The sequence below is a fragment of the Anneissia japonica genome, unplaced genomic scaffold (genome assembly GCF_011630105.1).
Source record: "Anneissia japonica isolate Jap-2015-1 unplaced genomic scaffold, ASM1163010v1 scaffold9_len2422644_cov172, whole genome shotgun sequence".
Classification (NCBI taxonomy): domain Eukaryota; kingdom Metazoa; phylum Echinodermata; class Crinoidea; order Comatulida; family Comatulidae; genus Anneissia; species Anneissia japonica.
The window spans coordinates 1,800,293-1,820,149 of record NW_022758107.1 but is presented as its reverse complement, the minus strand read 5'-3'; the positions used below and the strand labels follow the sequence as shown (position 1 = coordinate 1,820,149).

At 34.7% G+C, this 19,857-nt stretch overlaps 4 protein-coding genes across 6 annotated transcripts in view; 3 read left to right on the top strand and 1 right to left on the bottom strand.

The window, feature by feature from the left end:
* LOC117125081 overlaps window positions 1–1,019 on the top strand; it is a 37,153-nt gene extending 36,134 nt beyond the window's left edge. The window contains exon 5 of the mRNA XM_033271466.1: window positions 645–1,019. Coding sequence (XP_033127357.1) covers window positions 645–872 — 228 coding nt within the window. The 3' untranslated portion in view covers window positions 873–1,019. The remainder of the gene's footprint in view (window positions 1–644) is intronic.
* Window positions 1,020–3,934: 2,915 nt separating this feature from the next.
* Window positions 3,935–8,323, top strand: LOC117125084 (60S ribosomal protein L23). Its single transcript, XM_033271468.1, has 5 exons — window positions 3,935–4,007; window positions 4,774–4,857; window positions 6,543–6,671; window positions 7,257–7,370; window positions 8,130–8,323. The coding sequence occupies exons 1-5, from the start codon at window positions 3,995–3,997 to the stop codon at window positions 8,210–8,212; spliced, it is 423 nt and encodes a 140-aa protein (XP_033127359.1). The 5' UTR covers window positions 3,935–3,994; the 3' UTR covers window positions 8,213–8,323.
* An 801-nt stretch (window positions 8,324–9,124) lies between these two features.
* LOC117125085 lies at window positions 9,125–12,562 on the bottom strand. 2 transcript variants are annotated; one of them, XR_004448061.1, is made up of 5 exons: window positions 12,408–12,562; window positions 11,832–11,865; window positions 11,106–11,178; window positions 9,435–9,963; window positions 9,125–9,402 (listed from the first exon to the last, which is right to left on the bottom strand). XR_004448061.1 is itself a non-coding variant. In XM_033271469.1 (4 exons), exons 1-4 carry the CDS (start codon window positions 12,425–12,427, stop codon window positions 9,800–9,802), a joined length of 291 nt encoding a protein of 96 aa, XP_033127360.1. In that variant the 5' UTR covers window positions 12,428–12,562; the 3' UTR covers window positions 9,125–9,799. The 2 variants fall into 2 exon arrangements, 1 of the variants encoding a protein (XP_033127360.1); XM_033271469.1 differs by having other exon boundaries at window positions 9,125–9,963.
* A 3,852-nt stretch (window positions 12,563–16,414) lies between these two features.
* The window catches only part of LOC117125064 (proline-serine-threonine phosphatase-interacting protein 1-like), a 31,674-nt gene continuing 28,231 nt past the window's right edge, over window positions 16,415–19,857 (top strand). For both annotated transcript variants that reach the window (XM_033271436.1, XM_033271435.1), the window contains exon 1: window positions 16,415–16,493. The gene's annotated coding sequence lies outside the window, so the exon portion shown is untranslated. The remainder of the gene's footprint in view (window positions 16,494–19,857) is intronic.

Here is a 19,857-nt window from a genome sequence, read left to right as displayed (position 1 = left end):
TGTCACAGAAATAATTTGCACTGTCTTATGCGCTTACAAAGATGAAAATTAGCATAATGTATTAATGTTGATAACAAAATTATTTTATCTGGTACCAATCTAAGCTCTTCTTTCCTTAGATTTTAGATGTGCTTGCAAAGAGAGCCACATTTCACACTGAAGGGTGTGTACGGCATCAGTAATGTTATGTCAATTCCAAGAATGTTTAAGATTATATCGGTTGATGAGGAATTTATTGATTAGGCATAATGGCAAATTGCATCAATTTATTTTGCAAAAACAAGGTTTCCAGCTTCAGAGGGGGGTGGGGAACATCCCCCTGTCCGCACAAGGGCACACATTGGCGCATAACAGGGGTCTTGGGTCAGAGTGGGTATTTATTTTTATTTTTTTTTTTATTTCAACCATATTTAAAGAGGGTAACCCTTCTAGTTTAGCCCAGCAGGTTAACTGATATTCAGGGGCCCTCTTTAATAAAATTAAAGAACAGTACAAACAACATCATTACAACATAATAATAATAATAATAATAATAATAACCCCCCCCCCAATGAAAAACATTTTTCAAGACCTAGACATGAACAAAACACTGGACACTATCCAACTATAATATAAATTACAGTATAGCATGTTTTATCTTTCAGAAAGCGATGTGTCTGCGAAGTTGGTATGAGGTGGGCCGTGTTTCAAATCCATCTTTGAACCAACGCACTCTTAAATTGAGTGTGGACCTACCACCGTGGGGAAATCCTTGCATTGTGTCAATATATATACAGCCCCATGTCACTCTTCATCTTGTTAAAGAATTTCTCCGCGACTTACAGTTGTATTCGCCGGCAATGAAGATTAAAACTTGTGAGAAAGAGGTCTAGACAAGAGCGAGTCGAATATACATTAGTTTAATTTCCGCTTTTCTTATATAAATTTCAATGTGTAATTGATGTTAAATTTATAGTGTAGCATTGGTATTAATTTATTTTAATAATAAAACATCAGACATTTTCTTATCTAAATTTAAATTTGTAATTATTGTTTTTACTGATCGGTGTTGCTATCTATAATTTAGAAAAGTTGCATAGGCTTATAATAATAAAAAATTAATTAATATTAATTAATATAATATCATATAATATATTATATATTATATTAATGATTAATAAAAATAATAATTAACTTAGCAACTGTACCATTCCTATTTTGGTTGATGATTCTTGAAATTTAATAATAATAACAATAGTATGTAGACCTATTTTATTTTTAGCAAGATTTATAAAAGTTGCATAGGCTTGTTATAACGAGTCGAGTATACAGTAGTTTACTCCCAAATTTCTTATCTAAATTTAAGTTTAATAATAATAAATCAGACATTTTTACCTTGCCAATTAAAAAATCATCAAAAGCGCAAGCAAAAAAAAAGCTAAATAAGAACATTTTGAGATTCTTCATAAATAGAACTAAATTTGAAGACTGAGTGGACAGAAATGGGTAACTGGTTCCAGAGGCCTGACCAGAAAATGAACGTTGCTAGCCCTCTTGGATGGCCTGAGCCGAATAATTTCGTCTGCCCGTTTGTCTGATAGTAATGTTTCTAATATTTTTGAAACTTTTAATAAGCATTTGTGTACGTGTCTGAGATGAAGTTTTGAGAGACATTTATCTGAAGAGCTACAGTATATAGGACTATATTATTGAATAAAATATACAAATACTAGAAAATATAATAATAATAATAATTATTATTATTATTATTATTATTATTATTATTATTATTATTATGATATTTTCTGCGCATAGAGACTCTCGTATTTTGCGCCATATAAATGAATAACCTATAACCTTTAATAATTATAATGATAGTTTAATGAGACTATATGATTAAAAATAAATTGCGTTCTGTTATGACAAATGCTCGTTTAGATAGCCTCATGATGCTTGGAATACATCGTGATAGGTGAATCAACCTCGACCATGACAACGTGGTTGATAGATTTCATGCAAAATTTCCAAAATGTAGAATTTCACTTTCAAGAATGAGGATTTGAAAATAAATTAGATGGTTACATTGCATACTATTTGTTTCTTGCTTTATTCAAAATGTTTTGGTTTTGGAAGCTGATTTTGACATTAGAAAACATAGCCTCCATGAAGTCATATTATAGTAACTCGATGCCTATCAAATAAGTAATAAAAATTCGCCATAATTCGTCACATATCCGTGGCTTCCAGGGGGCGAAGCCCCTGGACCCCGACCGGAGCCCTAGGCGGCCCCCCTGGCCCCAGCCAAATGAGGCTCTCGCTCAACTAACCCCCTACCACCCCCGTCGGGGCAATTAGCCCCTCCGTCGCGGACAGGTCCTGGCGCCATCACTGACCATGGGATGTCCTAATGCTAAGGAAATATAACTAAGAAAATGGTAAGAAAGCAGTAGAACCATTTTTCTACTTCTTATGCGTTCTCCAGCACTTTGAAGCATATATCTTTGCTAAAAGGCTCGCTGTAACAGTACCGTACCAGCAGTTCTAGTAAAAATTACATCTAGCTCTATCCTAATAAAAACAAAATCAGTTGAGATTCAATAAGATTGCCAGAAAACTAAAAAAACAGGACAAAAATAATGACATGGAAATGTGTTTTTCATCTGTGTTATTCATGTTATTTAATTTGTGTGGGGAAAAACAACAAAATATCTTAGTATTTTCCTTTGAATTTTAGAGGCTTACATCAACAGGGGCGGATCCAGTAGCACAATCTTTCGCGTTTGAATAATTCTGGATCCTTCCCTGATGAAAGAGAAACAACAAGTGATATTCGAGATCATAATAAAAACAAAAAACAAAAATAAAAACAAAAATTCCTAGGCCTATATTTCGATATTCGGCCCGCGGGCCGCATGCCGCGTGGCCTGACAATGATTTTTTGCGACCCGCGAAAATGAATTAAAAACCCTATTTGTCCAGCCCGACAAGCAACATTGGCTAGAAACACATTATTATTGTATTTTACAGCCCGACACCGATCTGTAAAAAGTAACATTAAAACTGAGAATAAAGTCTTGCCTGGAGTTTTTTTGGAAGCACACTGGAAACATCAAAGTTTGGTGCGGCCCTCTTAAATCAAAAACTCACTTTGGCCCTCCGACCGATGTTTATGCCCACACCAGGGACAAAATGCGAGCCATATGTTTTCATACTAAAGGTTGCTTTCTAAGACAATTGCATAATTTTTTTATTCGCAAATTGATTTTACACCAAACTATCACCATCGGAGAGAATTATCAGTGCTGCCATCCTAATATTGAACAGCAACTCATTATTTCTTGACATTAATAACAATTTAAATGATCCTGTAAAATAATAGTGTATCTCAGTGGCGTATCTAAGGGGTACACGCCCCTTCAAAAATCAACCCCCCCCCCCCTCCCCCCCTGTTCTTCAGTCGCACGCATCGGGCCCATCCAATTAACCTTCGCGCCCCTTCATCAGCACCCCTATTTCAATTTAAAAATGAATATGAGCCCTATATAAATCTCATTTATTAATTTTATTATTATTACAAGTAATTGTTATGTTATCTGGAGGTCGACCGAGGGTTCGATTCCCATCCAAATTTTTTCACAAGTATTTGGGAACGTACTGAGTATTGGTTACTATAACACATCAGCTAGTGCAAAAAATCAATCAAAACTTCAATATTAATGTCTCCCCCTCCAATTAAAGACCACTTTTTGGGACCGGGGTTTCCATGGTCTTTAGCAACATTGGTTTCTAATTAGAATAATGAAAATAAAAGATATTTGATAATTTGGGACCACAGTAAAAGTGGTCTTTAATTGGAGGGGTCTTTTATTAGAGGGAGACTTGTATATTATTATCATTATACAGTACTGTATACGGGCTCTAAAGGACTGGGCAGGTGGCTGGCTGTGTGCGTGTGTAGAGACGACAGAGCAATCGGTCGAGCGCCCTCTTCAGTTTTCTGACCTTTTCACCCAAAATGTCGAAGAGAGGTATTTAGTCAAAAGTAGTCTAAAAGACAATCCATTTTCATCTTAAACTAGGGCTCGGATTTTGTATATAATAGTATTCCTGTTTAATGTTTATCAATTCAGGAACACATATTGCGTAATTTTGTTGTATCAAATTCATTAAATGTATTGTGTGGTATAATGTTAGGCAGAACAACCCGGTGGCTGTTTACGTTACAGTGCATAATGCTGCCTGTTTGTAAGGACTGTTGGTTGTTCGTGACCTAGGCCTAGTTCTAGGCCCTAACTAGCTTAGAAATTGTAAGAACTTAATAGAGTGTGTTATCAGTTTGATGTTTACTCTTGTAAGAACGTAAACATCCACATTTAATTATATGAAATAGGCTAGGGCGTAGGCCTAGCCTATATTGTTGAAGATACAGAAGAAAGCCTAGCTTATGTACAGTATGCTAGCAAGTTAGTAGTCTAGGCTAGGCCTCTCTCTAGGGCCTGTCTAGCCTAGGCCTAGAGTAAGTACTATACTTATGGGTCTATCTAAAGTCAGAGAAGCACTAACCAAGGCCCGTTGTCTAGGCTAGGCCTACTTATTCTAGCTAGGGGCCTAGATAGGTGTACAGTATTTGTTTGTTTTTTTTTTTATACAAAAATACTTTAAATGCCTAAGGCCTAAAGGTTAATAATGGTTAGTCTACTACTGTGTAGCTGCACAGAAATAAAATGCAATATACTTGACCAGTCAAGTTAAACTACCATTCATTACCAAAGCATTTCATATCTCATTCCTTAGGACGAGGTGGTTCAGCTGGGTCCAAGTTCCGCATCTCACTGGGTCTCCCAGTGGGAGCAGTAGTCAACTGTGCAGATAATACAGGTAAGTGTAAAGCCCTGTCTAGACTATCAAATTTTGATTGACAAAAACATGTGACATGCCTAAATATGGGCATGATGACATCACATCATGACCATATATATATATACGCACATCATGACTATGTATGGGCATACAAACAACAGATTTTGTCAAAGAAAATTAGATTGTATGAGCGCTAGTAACTGAAATATTTTGTGTTGATGCATTTTGAGATTCTTTCATTGATTTTTCTCTTTATTGTGGTGATAAATAACATCAGTACAGCACATACAAAAAGGTAATCTGAGATTGATTATAAACCCTTACCATGTTGAGCCATATCTATACTGAAAGATTTATGGGATTTAATTGCACAGCAACCAGACCACTTCATCATAGGCCTCGCATGGAAAGCCCATCAATCGACTTGAGTCTGCTCGGCCTAGACAAACAAGGTCAAATGATCCACTCAAGTTGGCTGTTACAGCCGGAACATATATAAATAACATTTTAAAATCTCCATCTTACTTCCGATCAGCACCAAATTAACATAACATTGTCAATGTTTGAAAATTTGTCTAGTTTTTGAGTTTTGCACCCGGAAGGACAGACACACAAACATGCATATTTGCAGTACCTTTCACCTTTCCTTCGGAGAGGCGATGGTAGTTAATACAAATCGATAAATGATTATACCTGAGCACATACATTATTGTTTGGAGTCTCGGGTGAGACAGGACTAGAAAATCTAGCTGATCACTGGACTGGTGGTTAGAATCGTCGAGCATTTCCCTGGGGGATTTTTTATTTTATTTATTTATTTTTTTTTGCTTTCCAGCTGTTGGACTTTGTCTAACTCGAATAATTTCTAAGTCAAACTAGTTTTGCATGCCAAATTGTTGTGTTTTCCATTAATTAACGATCTGTAAGTCGAATTTTATCTAAGTCGAACAATTTTTAAATGGCATTTTGGATTCGACTTGGGCAAGTTCAACTGTAGTTTGCAAATAAAATGTTGGTGCTTGGGGCATACAGTAGAAGCTCACTATTACGTACCTCAGTTATACAAACCCTCAGTTTTACGTATGCCTTCTACGGACAATGACGTAATCAAAAACCCCCAAAACAATCGGCCCTTTTCAGGGCCACCATAATGTAAATAGAGATTTGATAGTTTCTCTCTGCTTACTGTATTATTTCTGCTTCAGCTGAATTTTGCAGCCAGGCTTGTTTCGCTTACTCCGAAGCGTCAACGTATTATTCCTACAGTACTCCTATTACATCTTCATTGGCTACCTGTTTAGCAACGTATACACTTTAAAATTATTCTTTTCGTCTACAAGTTTCTTCATTACATGCAGTCGCATACTTAGGTCCACATCATCTAGTTCAACCACTCTTTATTGTCCTTCTGGTCAGTTGAAAACCTATGGTGATAGATCCTCTGTTGCTGCACCAAAGTTGTGGAACAAATTACCCAATTTTGTAAGGTCTTCTCCATCTTAGACCCTTTTTAAATCCTGGCTTAAATCACACCTTTTCTCACAATTCTAATCTGTTTTGTTCTTGTTGATTTCTTTTTCTTTTTTTTTTTTTGTCATGCCTCTGGGTTTGAAAGCACATATAAATAGAAAACCATGACCATTTACAATGTTTATTATAACCGTGATTAAACACTTTGTATCTATTTCTCATATTTTCTGTAGGAGCCAAGAACTTGTTTGTGATTGCTGTAAAAGGGATCAAAGGTCGTTTGAACCGAATGCCAGCAGCTGCTTCTGGGGACATGATAATAGCAACAGTCAAGAAGGGAAAACCAGAACTCAGGAAAAAAGGTTAGTAATTAAACCGGTCCTGTTTGATGGTTGTTTTTGAGTTGTGAGTGGGCTAGGTGTAAGCATATTGCAAGTGCACACCATTGTGCTTGTTTACTAGGCCTCTGCCACACAGCCCCTTCCTGTACATAGGAAACCCTCAATTATGTACGGTAGTACCGGCCCAGAAGCATTCCTAAATGTGAATCATAATGATAAAACTTCTGATAAAAACCTAGAGTCACTAATCCTTTGTTTGGTTTTCAGGGTGGTGGCAGCTCTAAGATAATAATTTATGGGGGGGGGGGGCTGGGGCTAAGATATCCAACTGTAACTATAGCCGGAGGTCCGAGGCAGGGGTGGGTATGGGAGGGGGATGTCGCCTCCTCCCAAACTATTGGGACTTCTAGACTAGTAGATGGCCAGAAATGGCTGGGATGGAAAAAAATGTTTTCCTTTTCAGTCCGACTGCTCAACGAGCTTTGGCCAATGGGGGACTGAAGCCCCTCCCCCTTCCCTCAGTTTTATAATGCTTTATGTTTTTAATGCTGAACAGTTATGTTTGGGCCAAATTCATTTTAAATATTTATGTTCTTAATCTTACAGTAATGCCTGCGGTGATCATTCGGCAGAGGAAACCTTTTAGAAGACGTGATGGGGTGGTTTTATACTTTGAAGACAATGCTGGTGTCATAGTAAACCCCAAAGGGGAGATGAAAGGTAAATTAGTAGCCATGTTATACGATGAGGTCTCTGGTATTATGTCATTCCCCACTCCCAAAAAAAAAAACCCAGAGTAGACTTAACAACTGCACTACTGTATTTCAGATTTATATACAGTATAGTAATTAGATTGATCCAGGTTTCTCCCTCACTGTCAGGCTCACAAAGACGAGGCATTAGCAAAATGTCAGCCTGTTATCTCCCAATATTATAGAGTCATTCCACTTCAAATCAACCAAATTTTGGGATTTTGGGTCTTTTTTTTTTTTTCTCATTTTACGTTGGAGTATGTGGCGTAGCGTGTAAGGCCCAATGATGGTCTCATTGCTTGTGTCCTTATGCAAGACACTTTACTTACATTTGCCTCTCTCCACACAACAGTATAAATGGGTACTTGGTAGGATAGTATGGCATTGAATATGAGTTATATAATTAGTTATATAAGAGTATGTGTGTAAAGTAGCATTACTAGGGATACTCCCCAGGGAACAGAGTAAGTTGCACAGAATGTTTCAGTTTGCCAACTCAGTATCCAGTGAAAAAAATGATGCAGTTTATATTCTCTAGATTGAGATAAGTGCTATATAAATTCAGATTCTAAAAAGAAAAAACATAAGAGGGCCTGAAATGAATTTAGACTCCTATCTGGGAATTTTTAGTGCTGCCACAGTTTCAAACCTAATATTTAGGAAACTATAATCTTGGCAAGTTAGTAATTCTCATCACAATTCAACAATTGCTGTTTCTGTCTTTCAGGTTCGGCTATAACTGGTCCAGTGTGTAAAGAATGTGCTGACATGTGGCCTCGTATCGCCAGCAACGCCGGAAGCATTGCCTAGCATTCCCTAGTTAATAAATATACAACTATCCACACTTGGCAGAAATTAGCTTGCGTCAACTGTAAATTTAATATGACCAGACCATAAATTAAACAAAAACCCACGATTTCACTTGTGCTTTTATAGTGTTTTATTTCTAAAACTTTGTCAAGTTCTTATAACTCCCATAATTGAACTAGTGGCGGATTAATGGAGGCCCAGTCATACCCCTTAGTGGAGCTGAGGTAGTCTCCATCTGTGAAAGCCCCTCTGGGCCCTATCAATTCTGGAAGCTGCCACTGAATGAGAATTTGCAGCAGTTTATTTTATTTTAACATCCAACAGCCTGTACACTTATCAGTAAAAAGAGTGGTGTATCTAGGGGGTGCGCACGCCCCTCCAAAAATTACTCGCTCCACTAGTCACCCCCAAAAAACTACGGTCAAGTAGATAAAAATCACCTTATTTTGCAAATTAGCTCCCTCCCCTTCAGCTGATCATCGAGGTCCCCCCCCCCCCCCTAGACTTCTAGATACTGCACTGTAAAAAGATGGGATGATCCTCTATAACAGAAGTCGCTTAAGGAGTGGGACAAGATTTAAGTCAGTTTCTGATGCGGTTACTTCCTTGTTAATAAACAATTTGTTGCATATATAGTGCTTATTCCTTGTGATTACAAAGCGCTAACTGGGCTCCACTGGATAAATGATAAAATATGAATTCAGTGCAAAAACTACCAAACCCAGCCCCAGGGATGTAGTTATGATGGAAGGATGAGCCACTGCCTTGAGGTTTTCCAAATGTCGAAAGCAAATTTCATGGCTCTCCACCCACTTTTATTAACCCAGTGCCCATCCTTAAAATCTACTCTTATTAGGCCTAAAAAAAAATAAATGTTTGCCCTTTAATGCTGGTAATTGTATAGGAGGGCGAATTAACATTAAATTGCAGTGCTTGAAATTAGTACAGTATTTGCTTTTCAAAGGGTATTCATCAGACTAAATAAAAATAACCAATAATCAATATTTTGTAATGAATATAGGCCTAGAAGGGCGATATTTTACACAAGACACCAAATTTAGACAACTTTCATGTGCAAAATGGAGAAGAAAAGATCACTTCCTTAAATTAGTGAACAAAAATTTTTTAAAACCCCCCTATTTTTCAGTGAGTTAGGGGCGGGCGCTGGAGGGCAAACAATTTGTTTAGGCCTTATCTAGAGTGTACCAATGTTATCACCCACCCACTCTTAAAATGTTTCCTACAGCTACAACCCTACAGAACATTAGTCAAGATGCAATGTAATGCAAGATGTTTTTTAAATTAAAAACAAATGTGCTTAGTCCCCTGAATGTTACAGTGCTCCTTCATCAACTGAGTTCACAATTAGATGTAAACATCTCACCGGCTTGGGTCTGCTGCTGCTACTAGCTAGACTGTGAAGAAGTAACCCCTTACTCCTTTACACTTAACACAAATCATACTGTATTTTCTACAACACAATTTACAATTCTAATTTAGAAAACTTTATTATATATACAGTATATATTTATAAGAATTCCAAGTAAGGTGGTTTTTAAATCAAACAAATGTAGTCTGTTCCTAAATTCAATCTTTCTTTTTTAGTTCTTCATTCATTTCTTTCAGTCCCTCCTGCACTTCTTTCATAAATGTTCTGCTGAATGTTGATATCTTATTCTCATCCTGTGACTCGGTCTCTGAGAACTTCCTTATACTCTCAGACTCGGCTGCTTTTTCTATTGCTTCGTGACCTTCATTGAGAAGAAAAGACACTGGATTAAAAACAAATAATGGAGGGCCAACTGTATTATCTTCCTCATGACTACAAGGCAGACCTCTGAATTTCCCAGAAATTTACCAGAATTTATGATCATGAATTTTGAAATTTCTGAACCTATAGAGTACAACAGTCGTGTCGTCACAACACCAGGTGGCGCCCTTTGTTGTCAACCAGATGTTGACTTCATAGTCTTAATGGTTTAGAATAGGCTTTCTGGAATAGGCATTTTAAAACCCAATAATTTATTATCAAAATGTACTAAATTAACACAAAAGCTCGCATTATATTAGTTATCGAACACACCATCAACCAAGATACATCATCTTAATAATTGGGATCAATGATTTGTCAGTGGGGAAAATGGCATCTGGTTGAATGCATTTTGTGTCGCTGATAGCAACAGAGTGGTATCACATGGTATTGTGACGTAACACTGTCACTAGCACTCTATATGTATATTTTCAAAATTTAAAAACTTTTCCTTAACAAATAGGTCATTTACAGCTTCATGCCTTTGCTGCAACACCCATTTGCAATCTGTAGGCAACTTTTGGTATACCTGTACATAATCAAGGGTATCGCCCATGTGAGAATGTTTTGGTGAACACAATACATGAAATTTGCTTTTCCAGTGCAATGTATACGGTAGTAATAAAGATATAGAATACTAAAATGTAAAAATACAAAACCCCGATTGCAGTGTGAAACAGAGTGGAGGATAACAAATTAATGTCTGAAGACTTCTTTTGAGTGGGGTCCTTCTGTGCATCTCTTCCTAAAGACACACACTTAAATTTCAACCTGCATTTCAGGCCTCCAGTTGAAACAAGAGCAGCTATAGAATTGCAGCAGGGACCCAAAGTTTACAAGATCTCTGTGGTTCATTGTGCACAGAGTGGCTATTACCAGTTTAAGCTACAGTATGAGCTATGCTCTTAGAATTAGTAGGACTATAAAGGACGCTATAACTTGCCTAAGTCGAATAATTTCTAAGTCGATCTTATTTTACATGCCAAATTGTTGTATTTTAATGAACAATCTAAGTCAAATTTTATCCAAGTGGAGTAATATTATTTCAATGGCATTTTGGATTCGACTTGGGCAACTCTATACCTATTTCTTGTGCTTTATTCATGGAGTATGCAGTCATCTGGGCAATCCGTCTCATTACTCTCGACTCGGAGAGCTGCAAAGAAAGCAAAAAAGGATGAGTAAACTGAATAAAATATATGGAAATATAATAAATGTATATTATCAAAATAAATATATAATAAACAATAATTGTTAATTATAAAATTGTGATTCTTTCAGTGCACTTAATATACATAGTGCTTAAGAACTAGAATTACTGTACTTGACTATTCAAAAAGATAATCCAATTGAGAACAATGCATTCATTTATAAGAAAGGGGGGAGATAATAATGAAATGTTTTTTCCCAACAATTAGTTTATGATGACCAGTGGCATATACTGTAGAAGTCTTGAAATAGGGGAGGGGTGAAGGTGGAGCAGGACCTCAATTATCAAGTAAGGGGCACTAGGACACAAACAATAACATTTTACTACTTAAGTGTGATTTTTTTTTGCTTTCGACATTTTCCTCTACATAGGCCCTGCTTTATTCGCAGTATGATGAACAGAACCAATTGTCTTTCCGCTAATCGATGAGGGGCTAATTTGAGTTGTCCACCTGAAAATGTTGATAGGTCACTGCTGGAATACTGTAGTAGCTATTAAGTACAGTATTACATTATTCAAACTTATTTACACTTACATTTTATAAAACAATTTTATAAAATAGTTTAATTAATTAGGCCTAGTACAGTACCTGTACATACCTTTTCTATAAGTTGCTCATTATTAGCCAGAAACCTGAAATTATATCAAAATGAACTGGTAAATTTAATTTGTTTTTTCTTCATTTTACTAAATACTAAACATTAATGATGTTCATAGACTATAGTAGTAGGACTTCAGTAATAATTAAAAATCAGATTGCAAAACGTGTTGGTAATTACAGTACTAATATAATATTAATAAACAATTTCTTGAAGGTAAAAACACACACATTGTGACTGTCTACTTTTATTTAACACTAAACAGTAAAAATTCTGCCAATAAAGTGGAGTTTTTTTTATAATTTGGGGCCTACATAGGGCCTAGGCCTATATATTATATATATGGTCTTCTTGGTTGATTACTAACTATACTACTACTAGGCCTAATTGGACAGATCATAAAATAGGTAGCAATAAAATAGGTAGTACTGTAGTACCAGGGAGTTGGTATTACTCTAGGCCTAGTAGTACGTAGTAGTAGTAGTGCGAGCAGCAGTAGTACTAGTAGTAGTAGGCCTAGACTAAATACATAGAAATAAAAAGGATTTGGACGATAAAGTTCTTTGGCTTACATACCTTAGAAGTCTGAAAATCATGTTAGTTTTAAACTCAATCTTACAAACTCATTAGTTTAGCCTACTCTAGGCCTAGGGGTCTGCATTCTCCTGCCGACGGTCAAAGTGAAATCTTGGCCTAGGTAGTTACTAGTGAAATGATGATAAACATTACGTCATATCAAAGAGAGTATAAACCAAATGCATAGAGGTATAATATAATACCTCTATGCATTTGGTTTATACTCTCAACTAATACCACAGATAGAGGGCTCATTTTCATAAATATTATGGAATTTAAAAATGATTAATAATAATTTTAGACTGGCATGCCTCTCGACCTATATTTGGTGGAGCCAACTGCATCAAAGAATGAGGCCGCATAACAACAGTTGCGTTTCTGTAGAACGCAAAGTATACGGTAATTGTTATATTTTGCTGATTTTTCACTGATACTATCCTATATTGAAAAATGGAGAAAATTCCTTGCGGCACCGTTTTGGTTGACTGCATTACAGTGTATATATAAATCAACTTCCTAAACAAAAATAAGTGCAAATAATAGCAGAAGTATTTTTTTTTTTTTTTTTTTTGGCGCGGGAGGGGAGTGGCCTCCCCCAGCCCCAATCGAAACCTGCTCTGTCCGCCAGGATTCTAGAGTATAACATCCATTTTTACACTATTATTGCTGACTCCATTTTTGCCGACATGTTAGGACTACTTTTAATATTAAATGTATTCGAAAAATTAGTAAAATATGATATTTCATAGAAATAGGCATCGTATTGATATCATTTTATGTTCTCAGCTTAAGTTGATGACATTTGCAAATAATAATAATGAATGCCTTGTGTTTTGTTTGTTTTGAGTTTCCAGAGACGAGAAGAAGAAGAAATACCGTAAAACCTCGAATTTTCGAAGCTCTGGGCTTTTTTTTTTTTTTTTTTTTTTTAATGGGCTTTTTTTGAGATGGGCCGCTTCTTAAGCTTTTCGAGGCTACTTTTGCAAAGTAAAGAGGGGATTCTTTTCAAAATGAATTTTGTAAATTTTGTTAATTTGTACCGTACTACAAAACAATAAATAAGGCCACTGTAACATCAATCTGTATCATGGAGTGTATTTAACTGGCATTAATAACCTAAACTACTTTATAAACCAAAGCTTGTATTTAATTTATTTTGTTTTCTGAAATTTATGTAGAGTGTATATACTGTTCTATCTCGAAAAGAAGCCTATGCTATCTTGAAAAGAAGCCCATGGGCCTCTTTTCGTGGTGGGCTTCTTTTCGAGGCTAATTTTGCAAACTAAAGAGGGGGGGCTTCAATTCGAGATGGGCTTCATCTCGAGATTAAGCCTACTGGGCTTCAATTCGAGGTTTTTACGGTATTGACAGCTATTTCCATTGGACAAATTCAATGGAATCTGAATCTGAAAAATGTATTCACATTACCAGTTACACCGAGAGGCCGGGGCAACCGGGAAGAGTGCCCCAGGGCCCTGGATAAAAAAAAATAAATAAAATAAAAATAAAATAAAAAATAAAAATAATAAAATAAATAAATAAAAATTATTAAACGTATACATTCATCCAGTATTATTATTCATGTGTTTTTCCGACAAGAATTGTAAATAAAGCTGACCGTTTATCGGTGAAAACTCGTAATAATTCGCTTCTAATCTTTTTCATGAATATTTTCATGACTTCAGGCATACTACTCTAGAGTTTATGTTTGCAATGTATCAAATAGTAAATTCTTTGCGTTATATTAGTTAATAGTTATCAGAGGCTTGGTCCCTAGACATCTTCAATATAAATAGGTCTACAATGTTGAAAATACAAAAAAAAAAACAGTGATAGATATTCTATTGTCAAATTAATACTGAATTAATATATTAATCCAATGGCGGAATTAAGGGGAGGCCTCACCCCCTAAATTTTTCAAAATTAAAAAAAATTGAGAAGAAAAGAAAATTCAATTCAAATTTAAGTCTAGGAGTGTGAATTTCCGGCCATCCAGAGGTGCCATCGATCATAAGCGCTGCGCCAAACGTGATTTTTTTTTCGTTAACTCGCAATAAGCGCCTCCCTCGGCGCGTAATCGAGAGTTATATTAATATTCCCCTGTGTGTAATGAAACACTTTGAGAAGCAGGGTTTTAAATACAATGTATACAGTGCTAAAATGAATAAATAACACAATGAAGACACAAGCATTTCTTTATAAACGTTTATTTACGATGGCGTAGGACCTGCGGGAACACGTGAAATAGGTAATATGCCAGGAACAGCTGGCATTGAAAGCGCCACGCCAGTTAGGCGCCGCTCTCCCCGCGCGCACTAAAGCCCCAAAAAATGTTTATAAGCGCCGCTCGGCGCTTATGAGCATTATACAGTAATCATAAATTTTCTTACCTCAGATAGACCCTCCATTTCTGAAAATACGGTACTTTTCTGCGCTCCCTCTGTTTCAAATTCCTGGCCGCCACTGTAAACTTTGATACCCAGGCCTACCGTATGTTATGAATCTTTTCAGCTCTACGTTTAATAAAAGGAAGGATAGAGCTTTCATGTTTCAATATTTTTTCATAACCTGGTGAAATTAAGCACTTATAATCGATTAAATTAATCCTCTTTAATCAATTAAAAGGCCATAGCTTCCGGTGGGAGCCGTCCCCGGCCTCCACCAGAGATTTTTTCCCCTCCTCCCTGACGGCCGCTCTCGGCGGCCATGCACATTACCTTTTAAATAAAAAATAAACTGAAATATAAAATTCAATAATTCGTTTAGCTTCAAAAATACATTTAATTTGTTCTACTGTATAAATATTTATTTCTAATATAATTATGTATACTAATTAATTATTTAAAATATATTAGCCTCAACAGATTTATATGCTTAATATAATAATGTGATACTTTAATCATTATGTTTTTATATTATTTTGTATTATCTTAGTAGTCATTAGTGAGAGGTTACACCTATTTGGTGACAGTGGTTTAGTAGGCTGATTTTGTGCTTTTCTGGCAGTTAATGGCTGTGGTCAGTGTCCTTTTATTTATTATTTTTTACTGGTTTTTTTTTCGACTTTCCACTGAAGTCATATAGATACATAAAAAATGCCAGTGAGAGAACATGTCAACAGGTGCAAGCACATCCTCATAATTTACTTGTTAATTTTATGTTCGTCTGATTTCTTTATTTTATATTTTGTATAATATTGTATCTTTTGCCTAAATAACTAAATAAATAAATAATAATAATAATAATAATAATAATAATAATAATAATAATAATAATAATAATAATAATAATAATTTTTTCAATTATGTTCTCTAATGTCTGCATTGTTTAATTTCCTGTTAAGGCAGATTTTTTCGTAACATCGTAATAATAATAATAATAATAATAATAATAATAATAATAATAATAATAATAATAATAATAATAATAAATTCAAAAGACTATTTTTATTGTTTGTAACATTTATTTATCCTTTTAGAATTTGTTTCTCCAAGCTATCAGGTAGTTTGTGTGTAAATACATACCGTATCAGTAGCGGCGCTACGGGTTGGGAAGCATGGGGGAGTTTTTTTAAAGAAATTTTCTTCCTCCCCCACCCCCAACCACGATATCAATCGCTTCGTCGCAGGGCAGTCGAAATCCGGTAGTGCGCAGAGTGGAAGAAAAGAATACTGTAATTTCCAAATGTTTGGATGAATAAAGTGATGTCTAGTGTCTATTCAGCCAAGAATGACGTCACAACGCAGATTTGTTTACCTCATTTAATTTCTGGCAGGTTTGCAGCAAGGACATACAAATCAATAAATTACTTATTGATTCCAAATTTGGCATATGTTTTTGGTTTTTATTAGGTATATATGACCCTAAAACGTCATATTCCAGCTACAGTATACTTCCACAATTAAGACACTGGCGCTAGCTAGAGCTTTGCAAAATTCGAACGGCATGTGCCTGGGACGACATGTCAGTGCGCATGTGCATACAAAAACTTGTATTTTTTAAGTGCACTTCCTTGTTTCCTTATTCTCGTCGTGTGGAAGAAGAACTTGGAGGGAGAAAGAAGTAGCTTTGTTTTTATAGGATTTGGTAAGAGGATATTCATGCATCTTAAAATAGTCAAGATAGTGAATGTAGGGGCCGAATGTAGGCGTATCCATCATGTAGTACATGGCGTAGGAATGAAACTTTCGTGATTTAAACTTGACTTTTAAAAATGAACCTACCTCAGTACCTACCTAGGGAGTAGGCCCATGTCGGCCGCTGCCAGGCCTATAGCGGCCGCCCTCCAGAACGGCCGCCAATTCGTGTATATGTATGGAACGCCGATGACGCATTCACAATTAATAATACAATACCGCTCGCTAAATACAAAGCTTTCGAGTCAACTAGGCCCCAGTCAACTCGGCCCTCTTTTTTATTTTATATATATAGGCCTACACACTATATAAAACTACTTAAAAACTAACTATTGAAAAAATAAGAAAATTGAAGTCACATTAAGAATTGTAAACATCATAAAAATAATATAATAAAACCATTGCTCCAATCAAAATTTCGATAGATTGAAGTTCTCCAATAAAGTATGGTATTCGTTTCTTATTATATATAAAGCTAGTTTGGATTTTATCTATTATATCATAATTTATATATAGGCCATATTTAAATATGTATACATATATATAATTTATATAAAAATAGGTTGAAAATTGGTTTCCTCCACTGAAGTATTTCTAAAGTTCATACATATGGTTTTTGTTTCTTAATTCTATATACTCAAATATGTACACGATTCATGCCATCGATTCAATCGTTTGTTACTCAGTAAAAAGCAACAATACTAATATTGTTTCATTATTTATTATATAGGCCACATATATATTATATCATGATTTATATATAGGCCACATATATTTAAATATGTATCATATATAATTTATATAAGAATAGGTTGAAAATTGGTTTCCTCCACTGAAGTGTTTCTAAAGTTCATACATATGATATTTGTTTCTTAATTATTTAATAATTTATATAAGAATAGGTTGAAAATTGGTTTCCTCCACTGAAGTGTTTCTAAAGTTCATACATATGATATTCGTTTCTTAATTATTTATACTCAAATATGTACACGATTCATGCTATCACTGAAGTGTTTCTAAAGTTCATACATATGATATTTGTTTCTTAATTATTTAATAATTTATATAAGAATAGGTTGAAAATTGGTTTCCTTCACTGAAGTGTTTCTAAAGTTCATACATATGATATTTGTTTCTTAATTATTTAATAATTTATATAAGAATAGGTTGAAAATTGGTTTCCTTCACTGAAGTGTTTCTAAAGTTCATACATATGATATTTGTTTCTTAATTATTTAATAATTTATATAAGAATAGGTTGAAAATTGGTTTCCTTCACTGAAGTGTTTCTAAAGTTCATACATATGATATTTGTTTCTTAATTATTTAATAATTTATATAAGAATAGGTTGAAAATTGGTTTCCTTCACTGAAGTGTTTCTAAAGTTCATACATATGATATTCGTTTCTTAATTATTTAATAATTTATATAAGAATAGGTTGAAAATTGGTTTCCTTCACTGAAGTGTTTCTAAAGTTCATACATATTATATTCGTTTCTTAATTATTTATACCCAAATATGTACACGATTCATGCTATCGATTCAATCGTTTGTTACTCAATAAAAAGCAACAATGCTAGAGTAGTAGGGTTAAAAGTTAACGTTACCACGGAGACGTTAATTGATATCTTTTGTTTTATCTGATGAAGCAAGTATCTTCATTGTCTAGCCAGAGTGAGTTGATAACTCCCTACTCCAGTAGTTGTGTAACCAAAACATTTTGTTAGAAATCGTGTATGAGAAAACATTTACTAAAAAAATAGAATAGGCCCTATGGCAGTTTACAAAACAAGACTTTATTATGTTCTTGAAAGAACGTATGGCAAAATACTTTATTATTAAGATTCATTGTTTTATGAAGTAGTTTTAATAGCTCATAATTTTTAGTTGAGAAATGTTTATTTTATCCTGCAAAATATTCTAAGTTGAAACTTTATTGCTTAGAAGAAATTTAATTTAACTATAGCTGTAACTTATCAAGAAACTTGATTGTATCTTAGAATAAAGTATATAATATAATAAATTAATCCTGCATTATAATTATATATGTACGATTAAATAAGCGTACCTATTGCAAGACGATTATACGTTCCAGATAAAAGTGATTAATTGGTTACCGTATTTAAATAATTAAATAATAATTAAATCTAGGCATGAATGGAAATACATTGCTTTAAATATGTATCAATTTGCCAGTACTAAGTTGCCTAGTAATAATTAATTCAGTGAGAAACGTTAGTAGTAGGGTCCAATGACACTCTTGGGAGAATAAAGAAAGTTTTGTACGCCGCCAATTCAAGAATGTTATCGGAGACAAAGTCCTTGTACGCCGCCAATTCAGGAATTTCATCGGAGACAAGGAAAGAATGTCAAATGCTGAAAATAGCCGACTGGCTTGATCTCTGGTACCTGGAAACTGTACGAACATGTGCGATGGTTCAGGAATGTAGTTGTTACCCGAGTTGTTCGCCTATACAGACCGTATAATGTAGGGTCTGTGGCCATGGCCTATACTACGTGTTGTTTTCTTGTCTATCAATTATTTTACATAAGCTTAATACAGACATTGATTATGATCATTAACCTCTGTTGTGTGTTATAACCGTATTATTGCTCGTTAAACCAGGTTAAACTTTTAATCAGTTGGTGAATTCGCATTAGATTATTCATCAATCGGCAGACACTGCACACTCGTTGCCCTATCTAATACAAGCGTAACCACGGAAACGTGTATTTCTATTGTTATCTTCTCTATGAAGGGCGTGTACACTTAAAGTTCTGGATTTTAGGGCGATGTATTTCGTGTTTTTTCGTGCTTGAAATCAATCATTTAAGAACGTATAGGCCTAGACATAATATACAATGAAACATAAAGCATCAAATACTGTAAACTTTAATAATATTACGAAAAATATAATAAAAATCCACTGATTTTTTTTTTTTGATTTTTTTTTCTAAAATAATACACAGAATCATTGAAAAAAAGCAATGCCGGTCGGTAGACTGTCAGTGTCGGTCGGATATTTTGAGTGCCGGACGGGGCATAAATAATGTGACTTTTTGTGGCATTTATATACTTTCTGCTTCAAAATCAATCAATCATTTAAGAACGTATTATAGGCCTAGACATAATATACAACGAAACAAAAGCATCAAATACTGTAAGCTTTAATATTATATTACGAAAAATATAATTTAGCAGTATATTAATATTATCAACATTCTTCTTTCTCTTCTTCAATATATGCATCGACACTGTAATATGAAAATAATAAAATCCGTTGGTTTGATTATCAACATATAAATTTGTTT

Coding starts and splice junctions, on each gene's coding strand:
- LOC117125084 (XM_033271468.1), top strand. Junction 4,858..6,542: donor CAACTGTGCAGATAATACAG/GTAAGTGTAAAG, acceptor TATTTTCTGTAG/GAGCCAAGAACTTGTTTGTG. Junction 7,371..8,129: donor CCCCAAAGGGGAGATGAAAG/GTAAATTAGTAG, acceptor TCTGTCTTTCAG/GTTCGGCTATAACTGGTCCA.
- LOC117125085 (XM_033271469.1), bottom strand. CDS start 12,427: ATGATTTTCAGACTTCTAAG. Junction 11,866..12,407: donor ATGATTTTCAGACTTCTAAG/GTATGTAAGCCA, acceptor ATATAATTTCAG/GTTTCTGGCTAATAATGAGC. Junction 9,964..11,105: donor GAATAAAGCACAAGAAATAG/GTATAGAGTTGC, acceptor TTCTCAATGAAG/GTCACGAAGCAATAGAAAAA.